The sequence below is a fragment of the Herpailurus yagouaroundi genome, unplaced genomic scaffold (assembly GCF_014898765.1).
Source record: "Herpailurus yagouaroundi ecotype Mexico unplaced genomic scaffold, PumYag 142, whole genome shotgun sequence".
NCBI classification, from domain to species: Eukaryota; Metazoa; Chordata; class Mammalia; order Carnivora; family Felidae; genus Herpailurus; species Herpailurus yagouaroundi.
In genome coordinates, this window is record NW_024412397.1 from 787,025 (window position 1) to 803,575 (window position 16,551).

At 54.7% G+C, this 16,551-nt stretch overlaps 1 protein-coding gene across 8 annotated transcripts in view; it reads right to left on the reverse strand.

The window, feature by feature from the left end:
• Positions 1-2,658: 2,658 nt before the first annotated feature.
• ATP9B (ATPase phospholipid transporting 9B (putative)) overlaps positions 2,659-16,551 on the reverse strand; it is a 259,429-nt gene continuing 245,536 nt past the window's right edge. For 6 of the 8 annotated variants that reach the window (XM_040478534.1, XM_040478532.1, XM_040478531.1 and 3 more), the window contains 3 exons: positions 8,399-8,456; positions 7,571-7,774; positions 2,659-3,145 (listed from right to left, as the gene is read on the reverse strand). In XM_040478534.1, the coding sequence (XP_040334468.1) occupies positions 3,009-3,145; positions 7,571-7,774; positions 8,399-8,456 (399 nt within the window). In that variant the 3' untranslated portion in view covers positions 2,659-3,008. Of the gene's footprint in view, positions 3,146-7,442; positions 7,485-7,570; positions 7,775-8,398; positions 8,457-16,551 lie in introns of those variants that run through there. The other 2 variants (XM_040478530.1, XM_040478533.1) reach the window with 2 other exon arrangements.

Here is a 16,551-nt window from a genome sequence, read left to right on the forward strand (position 1 = left end):
TCCACTCATCCACCTGGCCACCCACCCACCTGCCTGCCCACCCTGTCATCCATCCATGCACCCAACTGTGCCTTCATCCACCCCTTCTCCCACCTGTCCATTCATCTACCTGCCCACCGCGTCACCCGCCTGTCCACCCATCTGCCCATTCAACCGCCTGTCCACCCTACTGCACGCGTCAGAGCTCCAGTGGCGGTGAGGCACTGGGGTAAAACACTCAGCACCTCCTCACACCAGGCCCCTCTCGTGCCCATGTTCCTCATTAACATGAACTGGTCTAAATTCCCTGGCGGCGGGCTGTCCTGACTGCCTGTCACGGTCTGTAAACACACAGGCCTCCGCACGCGCCCTCCACCTCCTGACCTCGAGACCCTTTCCTCTCGCTCGTCGAATTTCCTGGGGCTGTCTGATGTGCGGTGTCGTCCTCCCCCCAAAGCGTTCGTGATCTGTCCAGGTGCTTGGGCCACACAGTCCGAGTGCCGAGTCGGCCTTGCCTGCCAGCTGTGGGCCTCTGGTCCCGCCCCGGCCTGCTGAGCTCCCCCACCGCAGGGCCTGGAGAAAGCTGCTGTCGCTTCTTTTTCAGCGTGGGCCTCACCTCCTCGGAGGAGCCGGTCACCCGCCCTTGGCTTCCGGAGCGCGCCTCTCCGCCTCGGCGAGTTTCCTCGGCAGGGGGGCAGGCCCATCCCTGCGAGGGCAGCACCTGCCCCGCGGGCACCCACCACGGGCACCGTGCACACCCACTGTGCGCACAACAGACACCACGCACTGCGTGTGGCTCACAGCAGACAGGGAGAACACGGCTACACTATCAGACAATTAAAACGCACTTTGCACGCCCAAAAGGCGGCAAAGCAACCCTGAAGTCCTACAGGGTCGGACAGCTTTCGCAAATGGAGCTGACGGGGCTTGGCGACTTGGGCCGGGGACCAAGCGCGGGGACGGTCGCTGCCCGCCGCCTCCCTGTGCAGCGCCCTCCCGTCTCTGCAGGGCTGGTTCGTAAACGTGAACCTGACTGGGACAGGGTGACCCTCGTGGGGCAGCTGCCTTGCGTCACCTGGCAGAGGGCTGGAGTCACAGACATCGCCCGTGCCACCACCGTGCGCCAGCCGCCCACGGAGAGCTTCTGTTATTGCCACTGTCACGTCACTCAGCCCTGGTGGCAGAGATCGCTCCCCCTTCGCAGATGAAAACACACCTGAGCTCGGAGTCTAATTCGGACGTAATGCGCCTTCATTTCTCAGGACTCAGGTCGAACTCCGTCTGCTTAGTCAGAATCCAGCTAAGACCCCATGGCTTGGAGAAGTTTATTTTTTTATTTTCATTATTTTTATTTTTAAAATTTTTAGAGGGAGAGTGTGAGTGGAGGAGGAGCAGACAGAGAGAGAGAGAGAGAGAGGGAGCAGAGAATCCGAAGCAGGCTCCGTGCTGTCCGTGCAGAACCCGATTCAGGGCTCGATGCCACGAATCGTGAGAGACCATGACCTGAGCCGAAACCCACAGTCGGACGCTCAGCCGACTGAGGCACCCAGGCGTCCCTGTGGATCTTTAAATCACTCTGCAGAACCATTCCCAGAGCTTCCTGGTTTCTCAGGTTTCTGGTCGCTCACAACTCATTATGTCGCAACTAAGCAATTCCGAGGCGGACCCCCCCCCATTTGCTCTGGGACATCCTGCGTGTCCCACAGGCCGTTGGCTGTGGACGGGCTGAGATTTCTGTGATGCCCCAAGTTCCGGCTGTGCTCCTGTCCCCGCCACAGGCTGCATGCGCTGTGGCCTCAGGACCTGAGCCCACAGCGCGCGGGGCCGGCTCCGCGGCCGGAGATGGCTACATCCGGCCGGCAGCGGGGGCCCCAGCGCTTGGCCCCCCGCCGAAGCAGCTTCCTGCCCGCGCTCCTTCCTCGCAGCTGCTGCCTTTCTGCTTTGGGAGGACACCGCAGGGACGCCCAGGAGGTGGGTGGTGCCCGAGGACACGGCGTGCGGCTCCACCGGTGGCTGATGACCCCGTGGTGACTGGGGGACGGGCCACCTGCTGGGGAAGGCCGAGCTGAAGGGTGAGAACAGACCAGAACCACCTGGCATGGGAGGCACCCGGCCTCAGGACACAGGGAGGAGCTGCCCTTCCAGCCAAGAGCCCACCGCTTGGAACCCCCCAGTCTGCTCCTGGTGATGGGCGGGGGGGTCGGGGGTCACCAGTGACACCCAGGGTGCTCCACAGAGTGGCAGGGGCCACCTCCGCGCCTGGAAAAACACCCCATTGGACAAACACAGCTGCGTAGGTGCACAAACCCTAATGGCAGCCGGAAACACACGGGCTGGTTCTAGCAGGGCGCTGTCAGGTGCGTGTGCGCGCTTACGACCCCAGCGCCGGGACCAGCAGGGTTGGGGCGGGCGAGGCAGCGCTGTGAGCGCACAGGACCGCCAGGGTCCACTTCCAGACCCGGTGCGGGGGTTTCCCCGCTAGAAGCGGGTTTACTTAGCGGCGATGCCCTCGAGCGCACATCGCTGGTGGCGGCCACGGACTTAGTGCAGAGACGCGGCCCCTCTTCCAGCTTGGCTGCAGCGCGTGTGGAGACGCGGCCCTTCACGTTGGGAACTCGAGTCCCCGCGGGGGAAGTGTGACCGGCGGGGAGGCATCGGCAGCAAACACAGACACCAGCGTTTGGCGTCTAGACTTTATTCTGGTTAAGTGAAGGGGCTTTCTCTACCGGGACATCGGAGAAAGAATCTGAATGTTAGGAAATGGCCAAATGCTAAATAAACTTTCACTTTAATTCTCAGAACACGAGAGTCAGATGAATGCTTTACAGTAACAGTGGGAGAAAGTAGGGCTTCTTTTCGAAAGAAACGCGAGTGGTTTGACACGGAAACGCAGTCGTGAGCAACGGTGAGCGCGACTCGCCACGCGGGCCGGGAGCGTCCAGGCGGCGGGGGGCCCCGGGCCCTCGGGCTCGTCCCTTCCCGACCTCCCCGCAGCCCCGCACGGCCCCCGCGCTGCCGCTGTGGCCGGCCTAGGACGTGAGCTTGGTGTAGCTGGGGGGAGACAGCTTCCGCTTCAAGTACTTGAGGACGTACAGCGGCAGACAGCTGACCATGGTGATGGCCGACACTTTCCACACGAAGGTCACGGTCGTGATGAAGGCAACATCTGTAGGGAAGAGGCAGGAACAGGTTGAAGAGGCGGCCCGAAGCCGCAGACCCGCGGCCGTGGCGCGTCCCCGCAGACGCTAGAGACGGGCCCGCGCACCTGGCGTGATGGGCTCTTTCAGCAGAAGAAACGGAAACCAGATTTTAGAGACCCAGTACGACGTCCCCAAATGCCCTCCGGCGGGTGGAGGCTCGGCGCAGTCTGTCGTACCCAGTCTGGGAGGTGACCCCCCGCACCGTGACCTCTGTGTTGGCGGATGGGGCCGTCAGCCCGAGGGGCCCACAGGCTCGCCTTTCCGCCCAGGCGGAGAAAGCCGGGCTGCCCAGATGCGTCCTGGGAGGAGGCGCATGCAGGAGCCCACACTCAGTGCTCGCTCTCGCCCTGGCACGACTCACGGATTCCACACGCGTCGAAGGCAGGGCCGAGCCCGCAGACGGTTGGATATGGTCTGGATTTCACCGTGCTTTGAAAAACCCTGCCAGTGTTTTCCAGGGCCTCAACCACTAAAGACAGAAAAGCAAAACCAGCCACAGGGAGGGATGCACGGCGCCCTGACGGACGCGATTCTCAGCAGCAGACGCAGAGGCCTGGGCACCTGCCCTCACCCAGCAGAGGTGGGGGAACCTCAGCGGGAAAGAGCCCAACGCCGGCCCGTGGCACAAGGAGAGTCAGCGAGAAACCAAGGGAGACTGGTCATCACTTCCTGTCTCCAACTCTTCCGCTAAATTTGTGTCCTTGTGAAAGAAGCAACAACATCAGCTAAGAAAGCTCCGGAGACACTCTGCCTGCACCTGTCTGAAAACAGGCCAGGAACGGGGACGACAGAGGAGAGGCGAAGGGGGTACCAGGACCTCGCAAGCTGTCAGCGGTAAACATGACCATGGGAAATGCATCTGTAATTGTGGTTTCAGTGCTTTCGTGTTCCTGCCTGTCGTGTCGGCATACAGTGTTGCTTTTTTGTAAAGTTTACTTATTTATTTAGAAAAAGCGTGAGCAGGGGAGAGAGGCAGAGAGGGAGGGAGGGAGGGAGGGAGGGAGGGAGGGAGGGAGGGAGGGAGAGAGAGAGAGAGAGAGAGACGCAAGCAGGCTCCACGGCCAGTGAGGAGCCCGATGCGGGGCTCCAACCCACGGCCTGGGATCATGACCTGAGCTGAAATCAGGAGTCAGAAGGCCAACCGGCTGAGCCACTAGGCGCCCCGTAAGATGTTTTAAACCATAACTGAAAGACAATAACTGACTCATGGCAACTTACTCATTTTTTAATTGTTTATTTTCTAATTTTGAGGGAGCGAGCCAGTGCGGACAGGGCAGGGGCGGAGAGAGAGGGACAGAGAGAATCCCCAGCAGGCGCCGCACTGTCAGGGCGGTGGGGCTGGATCCCATGAACTGTGAGATCACGGTCTGAGTCGAAATCAAGGGTCGGACGATCGACCGACTGAGCCCCCACGCGCCCCAACTTCCTGCAACTTTAAGGCGCATCCCCCAACATTCCCTATAGGATCCAGACCTCAAGGTTCCGGGGGATTTAGTCTCAAAGGCAAAACACACTGTGTGTGGCGCTTCCCCAGGCGCCGTGTGCACACGCCTACTGGAAGGTCCCGCACCTGACACGAAGGTCGCTGGTGACTGGTCCTGACGCGAAGGACAGACGTGCTTCCGGGAGGGGCTGCCGTGCGTGACCACCAGTCCTCACCCCAGACGCCTGTGTCTGTGTCGACTCTTCCACAGCAGTTTGAGGCTCTTCTCTTTCTCTCCTGGTGAAGACAACTTTGCCCCAAAGACTCGTGGTGTGGCCTGGAACGCTGCTTACTCACAGAAAAACGTCGCCGTTTTGATTTTCGGGGACCGAGGCTTCTGCCCCAAGACGAATTTTCTGACACACGTCGACATCCCCACAGGCGATGCTCTGACCCGACGGCTGACCAGGGAGGGCCCGCCAGCATCTTAAGGGGGGCAAGTCACGTAGACTCCAGGGCCATCCTCCTGCCCTCATCCCCAGGGCCACGCGGCACTCTACCTTCTCACCTCCTCCCGCCTGCCGCAACCCCACACGCGCCAACGGCAAGACGCTGGCTCTCGGAGGCACTCACCCGAGTGACTCCCACGCCCCGTGCCCCTCGCCGCGAAGATCCCTCCCGCGGGGTCCTGCACCTGCCCAGGCAGCAAGTTGCCCCGATGCCCCGCGAAGCCACAGGAGTGGTGCGCCCACGGCACGTGGCCTCGTCACGCGCCCCGGGCACCAGGCGCTGGCTGGAGTCGCGCAGGCCGGCCCGGACCCGGCCCGGCGGTGCCCTCGACGCCTCGGTGCTGCCCCAGAGCACAGCCCTTGCCGGGACCGTGACCTGCCCCCAAAGAGGCCACTCAACACGGAGACCTTCTGGAAGCCCCCGGCTCTCCTGCAGACGGGCCGGGCCTGGGAATCAGCCTCCATCGGCCGGCGGCCTCGGACAGTGCTCCCAGAAGTGGCTTCCACGGAGCGCGCGTGTCTGCCCGCACCGTCCCCTCCTCTCCCCGTGGCCAGGCCGGAGCCGCTCTCCTGCTCAGCCGTGCATGCTGCCCTCGGAACCTGGGGCGGCGACTCATACTCCCCGGACGCCTCTGCAGGGCACGCTCACGCTCCTGACCGCCCGCAGAGGCTGCTCTGGCCTCTCCCTCAGAGCCGTGGGGACCTCCCATCCTCGGGGGCGTCTGGAGCTTCCGAGGAAGGTGGGTCTTGTCCCCCGCAGACACAGGGACTTCGGATCTGGCTTTTTCTTGTGCTGTTTCCGAACTCATTCCCATGCTGTGTGTTCTCTTCCTGGGGATCCTGGTGGTCAAGGGCAGGGACCTGTGCTCCTCCTGGTTTGCACCCCACGAACCCTCTCTCCGCCTCTTTGCTCACCTTCGGGGAGGGCTCCTTGGTCGTCATCTCCCACTCCTGCGACGTCTCTGTTATCACGCTACTCCCCCTGCCCTGCTCTGGGCCACCGGACACAGCTCCTCTCATTCTGAGGTTTGTGCCCCACTCCGGGGCTGCGGCTGTCTGTCTGCCAGGGCTCCTCCCCAGCTGTCTGCTCTCCGCTCACCGGAGCCACGATGCGCTGCTGGGAACCTCTGTGGGGTGTGTCAGGCGCCCGTCGGGCTGGGCGTCCAGCCGCGTGGGACAGGTGACAGAACGGAATCCTCAGTGAGTGAACTTAAAGGAAGGGCTGGCCTGCACAGACCACAGTCACACGAGGGGCTGTCTGGAGGCCGTTCGGGTTTACTGTTGCTGGGAGGCCGGCCACAGGCTGATGTCACAAGGCCCTGAGGCGACAACCCCAGTTCTGCTGCTTGGGGGGGGGGGGGGGGGGGTGGGGGGTACTCACCTCTCCTGAGCCACGCAAGGGGGCAACTGCGTGGCTTGGCACAGCGACAGCGGGTACGAGCAGGCAGCGTCTTTTGCTGCGGTTATTGGCGCTGACGAAATCACCAGGGACACGACGCAGTTTTCCCTTTTCTCAAAGTCCCCTGGGAAGTTCCACGTCGGATCGGGAAAGCAGTCACTGAGCTGAGTTTCTGACGTGCAGTGTGGACCCAAGGACCGTTTCCACCCTGCAGGGGCCGGGGCTCAGGGTGGGGGGAGGCCCGAGCACCTGACGGTGATGCCTGAAGGACAAACATCACCTCTGGGCTCATCTGACCATATCCTGTCTTTTCACTGCCCTAGTTCTAAAATCCCTGCAGTCCCAAGGCCACATCATTCCCTTCCAGGACGGCGCCCGACGGAACTGGCCACTGGGCGTCCACCTCCGGCTGGAAAGGCCCTAGACTGGCAACAGGGAGGGAGGAGCTGCTGTGTGGTGAGGACAATGTGACGAAGGGACCGCGTGGGGCTTCTCCGGGCAGGAGTCCCTCCCTAGGGAAGCGCTTCGAGGCAGTCGGGTGGGTCCTGGGCAGGTGGCATCAGGTGGCAGGTGAGGGCGACTCTGGCCCACTCTCCCTCTGATCTGTACGGCAGCATGACCAGGACCAGCCTGGTGGCAACCAGAGCCACAGTCTGAGTGTGGACCAGCAGCCACGTGTGGGGACAGGTTCTGTGAGGCCACCCTGTCAAGGCCGCTAGGCCAGGGACAGCGGAGTGGGGGTGAGCGTGCCCAGTGACCCCATTACAGTGCCCACGGCGCTTTGTGCCGCTGCCGTGGGGCCCTGTGGCCTCCGTGTCGGGGGCAAGCCCGCCTGTCCCCTGGGAAGAGGGACAAACCGTGGAGACTTGTGGAAACGGTCATCTTCAGTGTCTTTTAAGAAGCCAGCGTGCTGACGATCTGAATTTTTCAAATTATGACAAGTGAAGTGTTCTGACGTGGGTTTTAACTGTGATCTGTGGTTTAAGACGACGTGGTAAGAAGCAACAATAAAAAATGTTCAAAAACACTTTGAACAAACCAGATTTCCAAGGCAACTTACCAAAATACTCATTCAGAAAAGCCAGCGAGGCCACGTAGCAGCCCAGGCTGAGGACCTCGGCCACCGCCATCAGCCAGTGCCACGTCCTGATGGTCAGGGCCACCATCAGGAGCTCCGTGAGGATGAGCGCCGTGAAGGAGATGGCCAGCACGTGCACAAACTCGGACTCGAACAGGAGCAGGGCCCCGTACATGAGGATGCCACCTGGAACACACAAGCGGGGGACACGCGGCTCCGATCAGGGTACGAAACGAGCGCCGTGCAAGCCGGCGGGGCGACATCGCAGAAGCAGCACCTGACACGAGTCACACTTAAAATACGGGACTGCGTGCACCCCACACGTCGCGCTGACTGACGATTTACGGAAACTCCGGATTACGGCTAAAACAACACGTGGCCCCAAGCAGAGGCGCAGGAACGTTTGCAACCTGGAGGAAAGGCCGCGTCGCCTCTCCCACCGGCAGGTCTGCTCTCGAGGGAACGCACGCGGGGTGACTTGACCGTCCGCGACCTCCCCTTTCTCGGGAGCACCCAGCCCAGGCGGCTGCCGGCTCCTCTCCACCCAAGTGAGGTTTCTCACCCTTGAAGGGAAACCACTGCGTGGGGCACACAATGTGTAGGTGCGTGTGGAGATGTTCCTGGATTAACAGTTCATTAAAAACAGGTTTTTAGGTGACGCACGCCAGTCAAAACATCAGGCCACACTGCAGCGTGCAGGGGTCCGGGGCTGCTGATGGAACTGTGACCTTCTGGAATAGAACCGAGGGGTGAGAACAGCATTGCTAGAGGACACGACGCGTCAGTCCCGGAGAGGCAGGCCCGTCTTACCTTGGTAAATGCTGATCAAAACCCAGACGAGGAAGGTCTTAAAAGACAAGGATCTCCCCTAGAGGTAAACAGTGGAATATCTTAGTTAACAGAGCGGAACACGCGTGACACACAGCTTTTCAAACAGCCAGGAATGAGCACAAATGCTAAAAGGCCCCCGAGGCCCAACCCCCCCGCCCCCCACAACCTGCCTGCGCCCCCCGTGTGCACCTGCGGCACACAGCCATGTCTCGTCTGACCTCTGGTGACCCGCAGCCACACGCTCGGAGTGGATGTGCGTAAGCAAACGCTTAAATGCACTAGCAGATGAAGCCTTTCTTTGTCGTAAAAACAACTTCATTTACGCCCTTACTTCTTCCGAACAAACATCTCCATGTTTATTTTTTAGTTTCTCCAGATAAAAACGGACGGTCTATCTCTGCTCAAGTTGGAGCTTATGAACCCTGAGATCCTTTCTGGAAACGAGTCCAAGAGTGACAGACAGAGTGGTTTTCGTACAACCACCTTCCCTTTTGCAACTTAGACCGGGCCGTTCGGGATGCGTCCAGGAGGGTGGAGCACGGCCTGCGGCCTTGCCTGACTTCCGTCCTGAAGACATCTACACCCAAGAGGGAAGACTCGGCCATTAACCAACCGCACTGACCTGCTGGCGCTAAGGGCTGCTCCAAGGCAATGCTCCTTAGACAAGGCCGTGAGAACGACAGACACTCGGACAGAGCCCCTCGGGGCCACCACCAGATAGATGCGTGTGTTCACAGACCACTGCGTTTCTTCCACACCGCTGCTTCAACGTTCTCATCCATGCAGCGTCGTGGTGAGACAGGCAGACATCATCCCCATTTACAGAGACACAGAGAGCCTGGGGCTTTCCATAAGTCCACGTTGCAGGTTAGCTGTGCTCATGTGTACATCTGACCCTTGACATGGGTTTGAACTGTGAGGGTTCTTCTTTAAATAAATATGGTAGTGAAAACGTATTTCCTTGTCCTTATGATTTTTTTTTTTAAGTTTATTTTCAGAGAGAGACACAGAAAGAGAGTACACTAGGGAGGAGCAGAGAGAGAGAGAGAGAGAGAGAGAGAGAGAGAGAGAATCCAAGCTGTCAGCACAGAGCCCCATGCGGGGCTCAAACCCACAAACAGATCATGATCTGAGCCAAAACCAAGAGTCAGATGCTCATCCAACTTAACCACCCAGGTGCCCCTCCTTGTAATTTTCTTAACGTTTTTTTTCTCCAGCCTACTTTATTGTGAGGTGTGTGACGTATATAACACATGATATTCAAAGCCCACGTTAATCAAAGGTTTACGTGATGAGTGAGGATTCTGGTTAACGGCAGGCTGTTGGCAGTTACATGCCGGGCAGTCGAAAGTGATCTGCAGATTTCTGACTGTACAGAGCGTCCGTGCCCCTGACCCCCCAAGGTTCAAGAGTCAACTGCAAATGACCAGAGTCCGAAGCTGTCTGTGACCAGGGTCCCCCTGCCCGGGGAGGTGGGTGGTCTCCGAGTCAAAGTGCTGTCAGATGCCAGCAAAAGAATATGGGAGATGGAGGGGGGCATTTCCATGACGACCTCCAGAGCAGTCTGCATCCGAGCCGTGGTCACCTAGAGTCAGGTGACAACTTCACAGAAGAGACGCATGCCGTGAGACACGTGTAGCCACTCCAGCACCTTCCTGAGTTACACGCCAAACCCGAGTCCTTAGCATACCTACGTGTGAAAAGTAAGGTTCAGATACAACAGGTGTTTTTGAAAGGCAATGCTGATTTAAAAAAGGCGGAGAACGTTAACCTGTGTCACACAGGTCCTTTCAGTGCCGATTTCCCAAGCACGCTTCTCTGACTGGACGCCAACAGGTGTTTGATCCTCAACAAAACGCACGTGTCATTAAGCACATGGCCGATTTTATCTGAGTATTTTAAAAGAGAACTTAAATTTTTTGATGTAAAACTAACAGATTTAGTCTGTAGCCAGATTTGCTGACATGTGTTCAACATTATGTATGTGACACGATGATCAGTTTATATAGTGAAAGACACAAAGGGGTATCCGTGCTGTTTCTTGTATTAGAAGCGACAAAGTCATCACACGGTGTCTGTTAAAGAGAACGTATCAGTGTGCGCGGAGCTCCTGTATCCAAGCAGGCTGTAGGTTCCTGAGGCAAAAAGCTACAAGATGGGCATAAGAACTGTCGACACAATAGATTGGAGAAAAAACCTGGAAAATACGCATAAACCACTAGCTTCTGGATGCGATGCTTGTTAATGGCTCTGAAAGACGAAAGCAAGAGTCTCGCCGCACTCGGGGGTACAAGTGTGCTGTGCACGAACACAATTCCATTCCACTCGTCCAGCGGCTCTCGTGGGCCCACACACGCCTTCCCTTCGGTTCTGGGAGAGGAAGAGCGTGTCTGTCACTGACGTGCAGCTCTTTACACCCCTGCCTCACACACGCACGGGATACTCCTTCAGCAGGAGCTCTGTCCGGGCAAACAGGCAGACCCTGCTCGGGACCGGCCGCCCCGGGTTTGAGTCCTGCCTGGGACGCCCCAGGGCACATAGCTAACCTCGGGGTGAGTGGTGTCCTCCAAGTGAATACAGATGATCATGGCACATACTCATGCGGACAGAAGACAGCAAGCATAAAGCCAGAAGTACTGAGAATTGTTACTATATTTAAATTTTTAAACATGAAATCTTAAAGACCCGAAAGTACTTTTCTATTAGACAGCAACCCAAACCGTAAAAAACACAATCAAGCAAATTTTGGGAAAGGTTAATCCACCTGAAGGTCATGTGGTTTGAAACCGAGGGATCACAAGGGCCACACCGTATCAGCTCAGCTGCCCCCAGCTGCCCCTCTCGGCCTCCCTACCTGGACCCTGGGCAGCCACCCCCCGTCCTCTGTCCCCATCACTCGGCACTTCCCAGGCTGGCAGGCGAATGGGACCTCACGGACCTTTGAGCCTGACTTCTTTTGTGTAGCAAAACGCAGTCAAGACTCACCCGTGTTGCTGGACTGATGGTTTTTCTTCTCACTGCTGAACACTATCCCAGTGCGTGTCTGCAGTTTTGGGCAATTAGCTCCCGTAATCATTTATCTACAGGATTCCGTGTGAACACGAGTCTTCATCTCTCTCTGGTCAAGGCCCAGGAGTAGGACTGCTGCCTCCCGTGCTCAGTGCGTGTCTAACTTCACAAGAGACTCCAAGCCACGCTCCGTCTGGGCGGCTGTGCTATCCTGTGTTCCGTCAGCCGTGGGAGAGCCCGCGCTGCAGCCGACGCTCTGGACCTGCCTGCCCGGGGGGGGTCGTCGCCGGCCCCCCAGCAACGGCGGTGGCGGGAGTTTCACGTACGCTCACTTGCCACCTGCATGTCGTGACCCTGGGCGTCACGTCAGTTCGTCTTTTGCCCGTTTAAAAAATTGGGTGGTCTTCTTTTTGAGTTTTGAGGGCTCTTTATATTTATCCAAAATAAAACCTTGGGCGGCGAGGAACTTGTCCTGCTAGTGTCCCGCAAGACGATCAAACGTTTCTAACAAATTTTAACTTGATACACGAGCGACGTCTTGCTGTGAGTAGAACATGATGCAGAACGTCACATGATCACAACTGAGCCAAGGGTTCCTCTCTCTCTCTCTCTCTCTCTCTGCGGGATTGTGGGTGATCGTCTCATATGCTTGGATGCTGGGTCTCAGGCCGCGGTGTTTGGCAGAAATCAGTGAATTTTCAGGACGTTGGAAGGTGCCCACAACTGGCACGCGTGTGCCAAGCACCTATGGACAGTCCTTTGCTTCCTTCTAGGTCAGGCCGCCTGCAGATATAGACCCTCTCCTCTGCTGCCTTACTGCCAGTTACATTACATACAGTCTATGACAAGAGTTTATTAACACTGCACCGCAGTCATGATCCGGGCGAGCGTATACAATGGCCCCCACGCAGAGAAAGATTCCATCGAGTCAACAGATAGCAGTGATTCCACTAGTGGTAGTGAAAGTCGTCCTACACAGTAACCCTCCTCCCTCCTGTCTCCCTCACACCAGCCACAAAGGTTTTCAAAGTTAAGTGCAGGTTAATTTATTTTTCTATTTTGTATTTTGTATTTTCCTTATTATCTTATATCACAGTATTATAATACTTTTTTATATGAATCTTCGGGTTGTGGAATGAAATCATCTGACTTCCCATTATTTCTCGTGGGGAGATTCGCTTTGATACACAAGTGCTTTGGATTACAAGCATGTTTCCGAAACGAATTATGCTGAGACCGAGGTTTCACTGTATTTTGGATACAGGTCCTCTGTCTTGCATGATTTGCAAGTATTTTCCCCCAGTCTGTAGCTGGCCCTTTCATTTTGTTAAGTGTCATTCACAGAACTAAAGTTCTCAATTATGATAAAGTCTAACTTACCAAGTGTTTCCTTTCTGAACCATGCATCTGGCCCCCTATCTAAGAACCGTGCCTACCCCAAAGTCACGCATGTGGTTCTTCCCCGTTTTCTTCCGGAAGGCTAACACTATTACATTTAAATCTAGGACTCATTTTGAGTGCGTTTCCCCCAAAATGTGAGGAGTGGGTGGAGGCTCCATTTTTGCCAGTGGTTCCGACAACATCAGTTGACACGATGACCCCTCTCCTTTGGATTTCCCTTCACGCTTGTCAAAGATCAGCCGTGACACGGTGGCTCTCTCTCCGGGCTGTCGACCCCGCTGGCCCACATGTCCATCGTCTGCCGATCATCTGGTGCGTTGGTTACTACCGAATAGAAAGTCTTGAAATCAGGTACAGTTGAGTCTTCCAACCTTGTTCCCCTTTGTAAAAACGTTTTTAGTAATCCTAGTTCCCCTGCCTTTCCACATAAATTTTGGAATCAGCTTGTCAGCTTTTGGCCACGCTGCCTTCCAGTCACAAACGTTCTTTTGCACTTTTATTTATTAATTTTTAAATTTGAGATGGGGAGCAGAAGGGCAGAAGGAGAGAGGATCCCAAGCAGACTCTGTGCTGTCAGCACAGCCTGGGATCATGACCTGAGCTGAAATCAACAAGTCAGATGCTCAATTGGCTGAGCCCCCCAGGCACCCCTCTTTTGGACCTTTAAAGACCCCTCTCACACCCTACAGCCTCCAGCATCCACACCCCACACACGTTTCGTCATTAAGCCAACTTTACGTCACTGCAAACGCAGTTTAAAAACTTTTCTCAGGGGCGCCTGGGTGGCTCAGTCGGTTGGGCGACCGACTTTGGCTCAGGTCATGATCGCACGGTCTGTGAGTTCGAGCCCCGCATCAGGCTCTGTGCTGAGAACTCAGAGCCTGGAGCCTGTTTCAGATTCTGTGTCTCTGTCTCTCTCTGACCCTCCCCCGTTCATGTTCTCTGTCTCAAAAATAAATAAACATTAAAAAAAAAAAAAAATTAAAAAAAAAAAAACTTTTCTCAGATTTCAACTGTTTATTGCTAATATACAGAATTACAAATGATTAAATATATTTTTAAATAGATTCTTAAATATTTTAAAATATATTTTAAATAGATTTTTAAATATTTTAAAATCTATTTTAAATATATTTTTTCTTTCTTATTAAATATATTTTTCTACTATTAGTTAACTAACTACTAGTAACTAGTAGTTAGTTACTACTAGGTAACTAACCTTACTAGTCTAGAAGGGTTTTGGGGATGCTTCGGGATTTTCCAGAGATGATTACTTCATCTGCAAAAGGATCCTCCCTGATTTCTGTCTTTAGTTTCCTTTTCTTGCCTTATCACTATTATTTCTAAATTATGGAAGAATACATACATTTCAGAGCTAAAGCCATCTTGAGAATATTCAACAGAAAGTAAGAAAATAGTGAAGTAATCCTAATAGTTGAGCGTCTAACGGTGTCAAGGTTGTTTATGAAGGACTGTATGGTATTACCGACTTCATACCTTGACAATTAGTGCAGCCATAACCCAGATGCCTCCACGGTTAGCAGGTTATTTATCATGAATACACAGAACAATGTGTTGGGACTCAGAATTCACAGCTACAGGTCTGAGATATTTTAGGACCATGGGGGTTGGCTGAGCTGAGCCTGGGTCACCTTACTAGTCCTGACCCCTGATCTCGGCTCGCATGGCCTTTCCTACGAGGCCACAGACCGTCTGGTTGATAAATCAAGCCGTCTGCAGAGTTGGGAGAGGGAGGAGTGCGCAGGGCCCCTGACGCACCGGCCGCGCCCAGGACAGTGCAAGTGGCTGCTCCTCTTGAGTAAAGTGTGGGCGTTCAGAGCGGAGTCTGGCCTTTAAAAGAGGAACACCAAAACATTAACCGCACTTTGCGCCAGGAACAGAATACGGATTTAGGAAGGAGAAGGGAAGGCGGCCTCTTCGTTGGGAGTCCTTCACCCCGTCGTTGACACGAACAATTACTGGACAGGTACCGACTCCAGGTAGTGCTTAGGCTCTGCAGGCAGAGCAGGACGGACATTTATATTCAGGCTGGCTGACCCCGTTAGGATAAGTCAGTCAGGGGCGAACGCTTTATCCTGCACACTCCCGGGATAAAAAGACTGGTTATCAAGGAAGTATGAAAAACAGGGCATTTTCTTTTCAAGCATAGGATTTCCTGTCTGTTTTGCAAGGGATCCGTACTCTGCTTCCCTCGATTTCCTCTGAAAGTATTAGAGAAATTTATCGTGACCTTGGGCTCAAAACGGGCTGGACATGTAGCGCGGCAGACGACGGCTCACACCCGTCTGCGGCTCGTTTCGCGCTGCCGTCCTGTGCTGCGTGTCGTTTAACTTAATCTGAGTTTCTGTTTTCTCTCCCGACTGCACGTGGCTTCCTGGGACCAGTGATGGCTTCGTGTGTCTTTGCGAGCCCAGCCGGCTACCTCCAGTGGCCGTGACTCCACGCCTGCCCACGGCCGGCCGGCCCACCGGCCTCCTGAGTCATCCACAAAGTGTTACGAAGCAACGTGAAGCTTCAAGACATCTCCCTGGCTTCAGTAAGAAAACACGACTCAACTGTTATCAAGTTAGGTGGTTGCGTACTTTAAGGCTACCTCATTTTCAAAGGATTTGAAGGCTCTCAGATTTACAAAGATCTACCATAAACACAAAAGGAACAGATTTTAGATCTCAGGGAAAAGATGCTTCGGGAAGATAAGTGGCTGAATTCCTGCCAAAATAACGTAGGAACGATGTCCAGACTTTAGGGTTCCGAAATATTCTAAACTGGTCACCTTAACAAAAATGAAAAGCTAGTACCTTAACGAGATCCAACTCAGTGAGAACCAAACACCGTTTCCTGAGTCCCCTTGTGTTTAAACGCATCAGCTAATGGGGAGTTTACGGATTTGTGGGCCACCTGTGACCCTGTAAACATATTCTGGTTACTAGGTTAACTTAGGGCATCCGCATTTGACATCTTGAACAACCGTGAGCGACCCCGTCCAGCTGGTAATGACCTCACTCTCTGAGTCCTTCATGGTCTGGCCACGCCCCCGGGCCCACCTGTAATGGCCGTGGGCGGCTGGACCACCAACTGCCCGGAGTTTCGTTCTTACATGAAAAGCTTGCTTCCGCCTCAGGCGTGTGAGGCGGCATTTAAGTAAACGTTTCTGGAGTTTATGAAAATAAGGAAACACACGATCTACTAAAATTCTAATTACTCACAAAAGCTTCCTGTAGTTTTTGGATCTTTGATCCTGTACCGCTTTACTGAATGACAACGGTTTTGCCGTTTTAGAATATTAAACCAAAGTTTTCCTTGTAATTCACAATAATATTGCCATCAAGATACTAGTGCTTGATGTATATATTTTACATTTGCATTTTATTATCAAATTAAATGTTCTTGAATATAATGACTGATATTTTATTTTACACGACACTGATGCACTAGCTTTATTTCTGTCCTATGAAAGTAACGTGAGCACTCTGTATTTTTTTCCAAGGAACTTTAAATCTGCTTTGCTCCAACTCCATAAGAAACCCACCAAGCCCAAAGATTGATGTCCTTTAATTAACATTAAGGGGCCAGCGCTCTCCGAGGGGTCAGCCGTCAGCTGAACGGAGTCTGTGCTAACACCAGCAAATTCCTTCTCCGCACGGCTGTAGTCTTAAAGATCTGACTTGGTGATTTCAGGTTGGCAATTGTAAACCTGGATT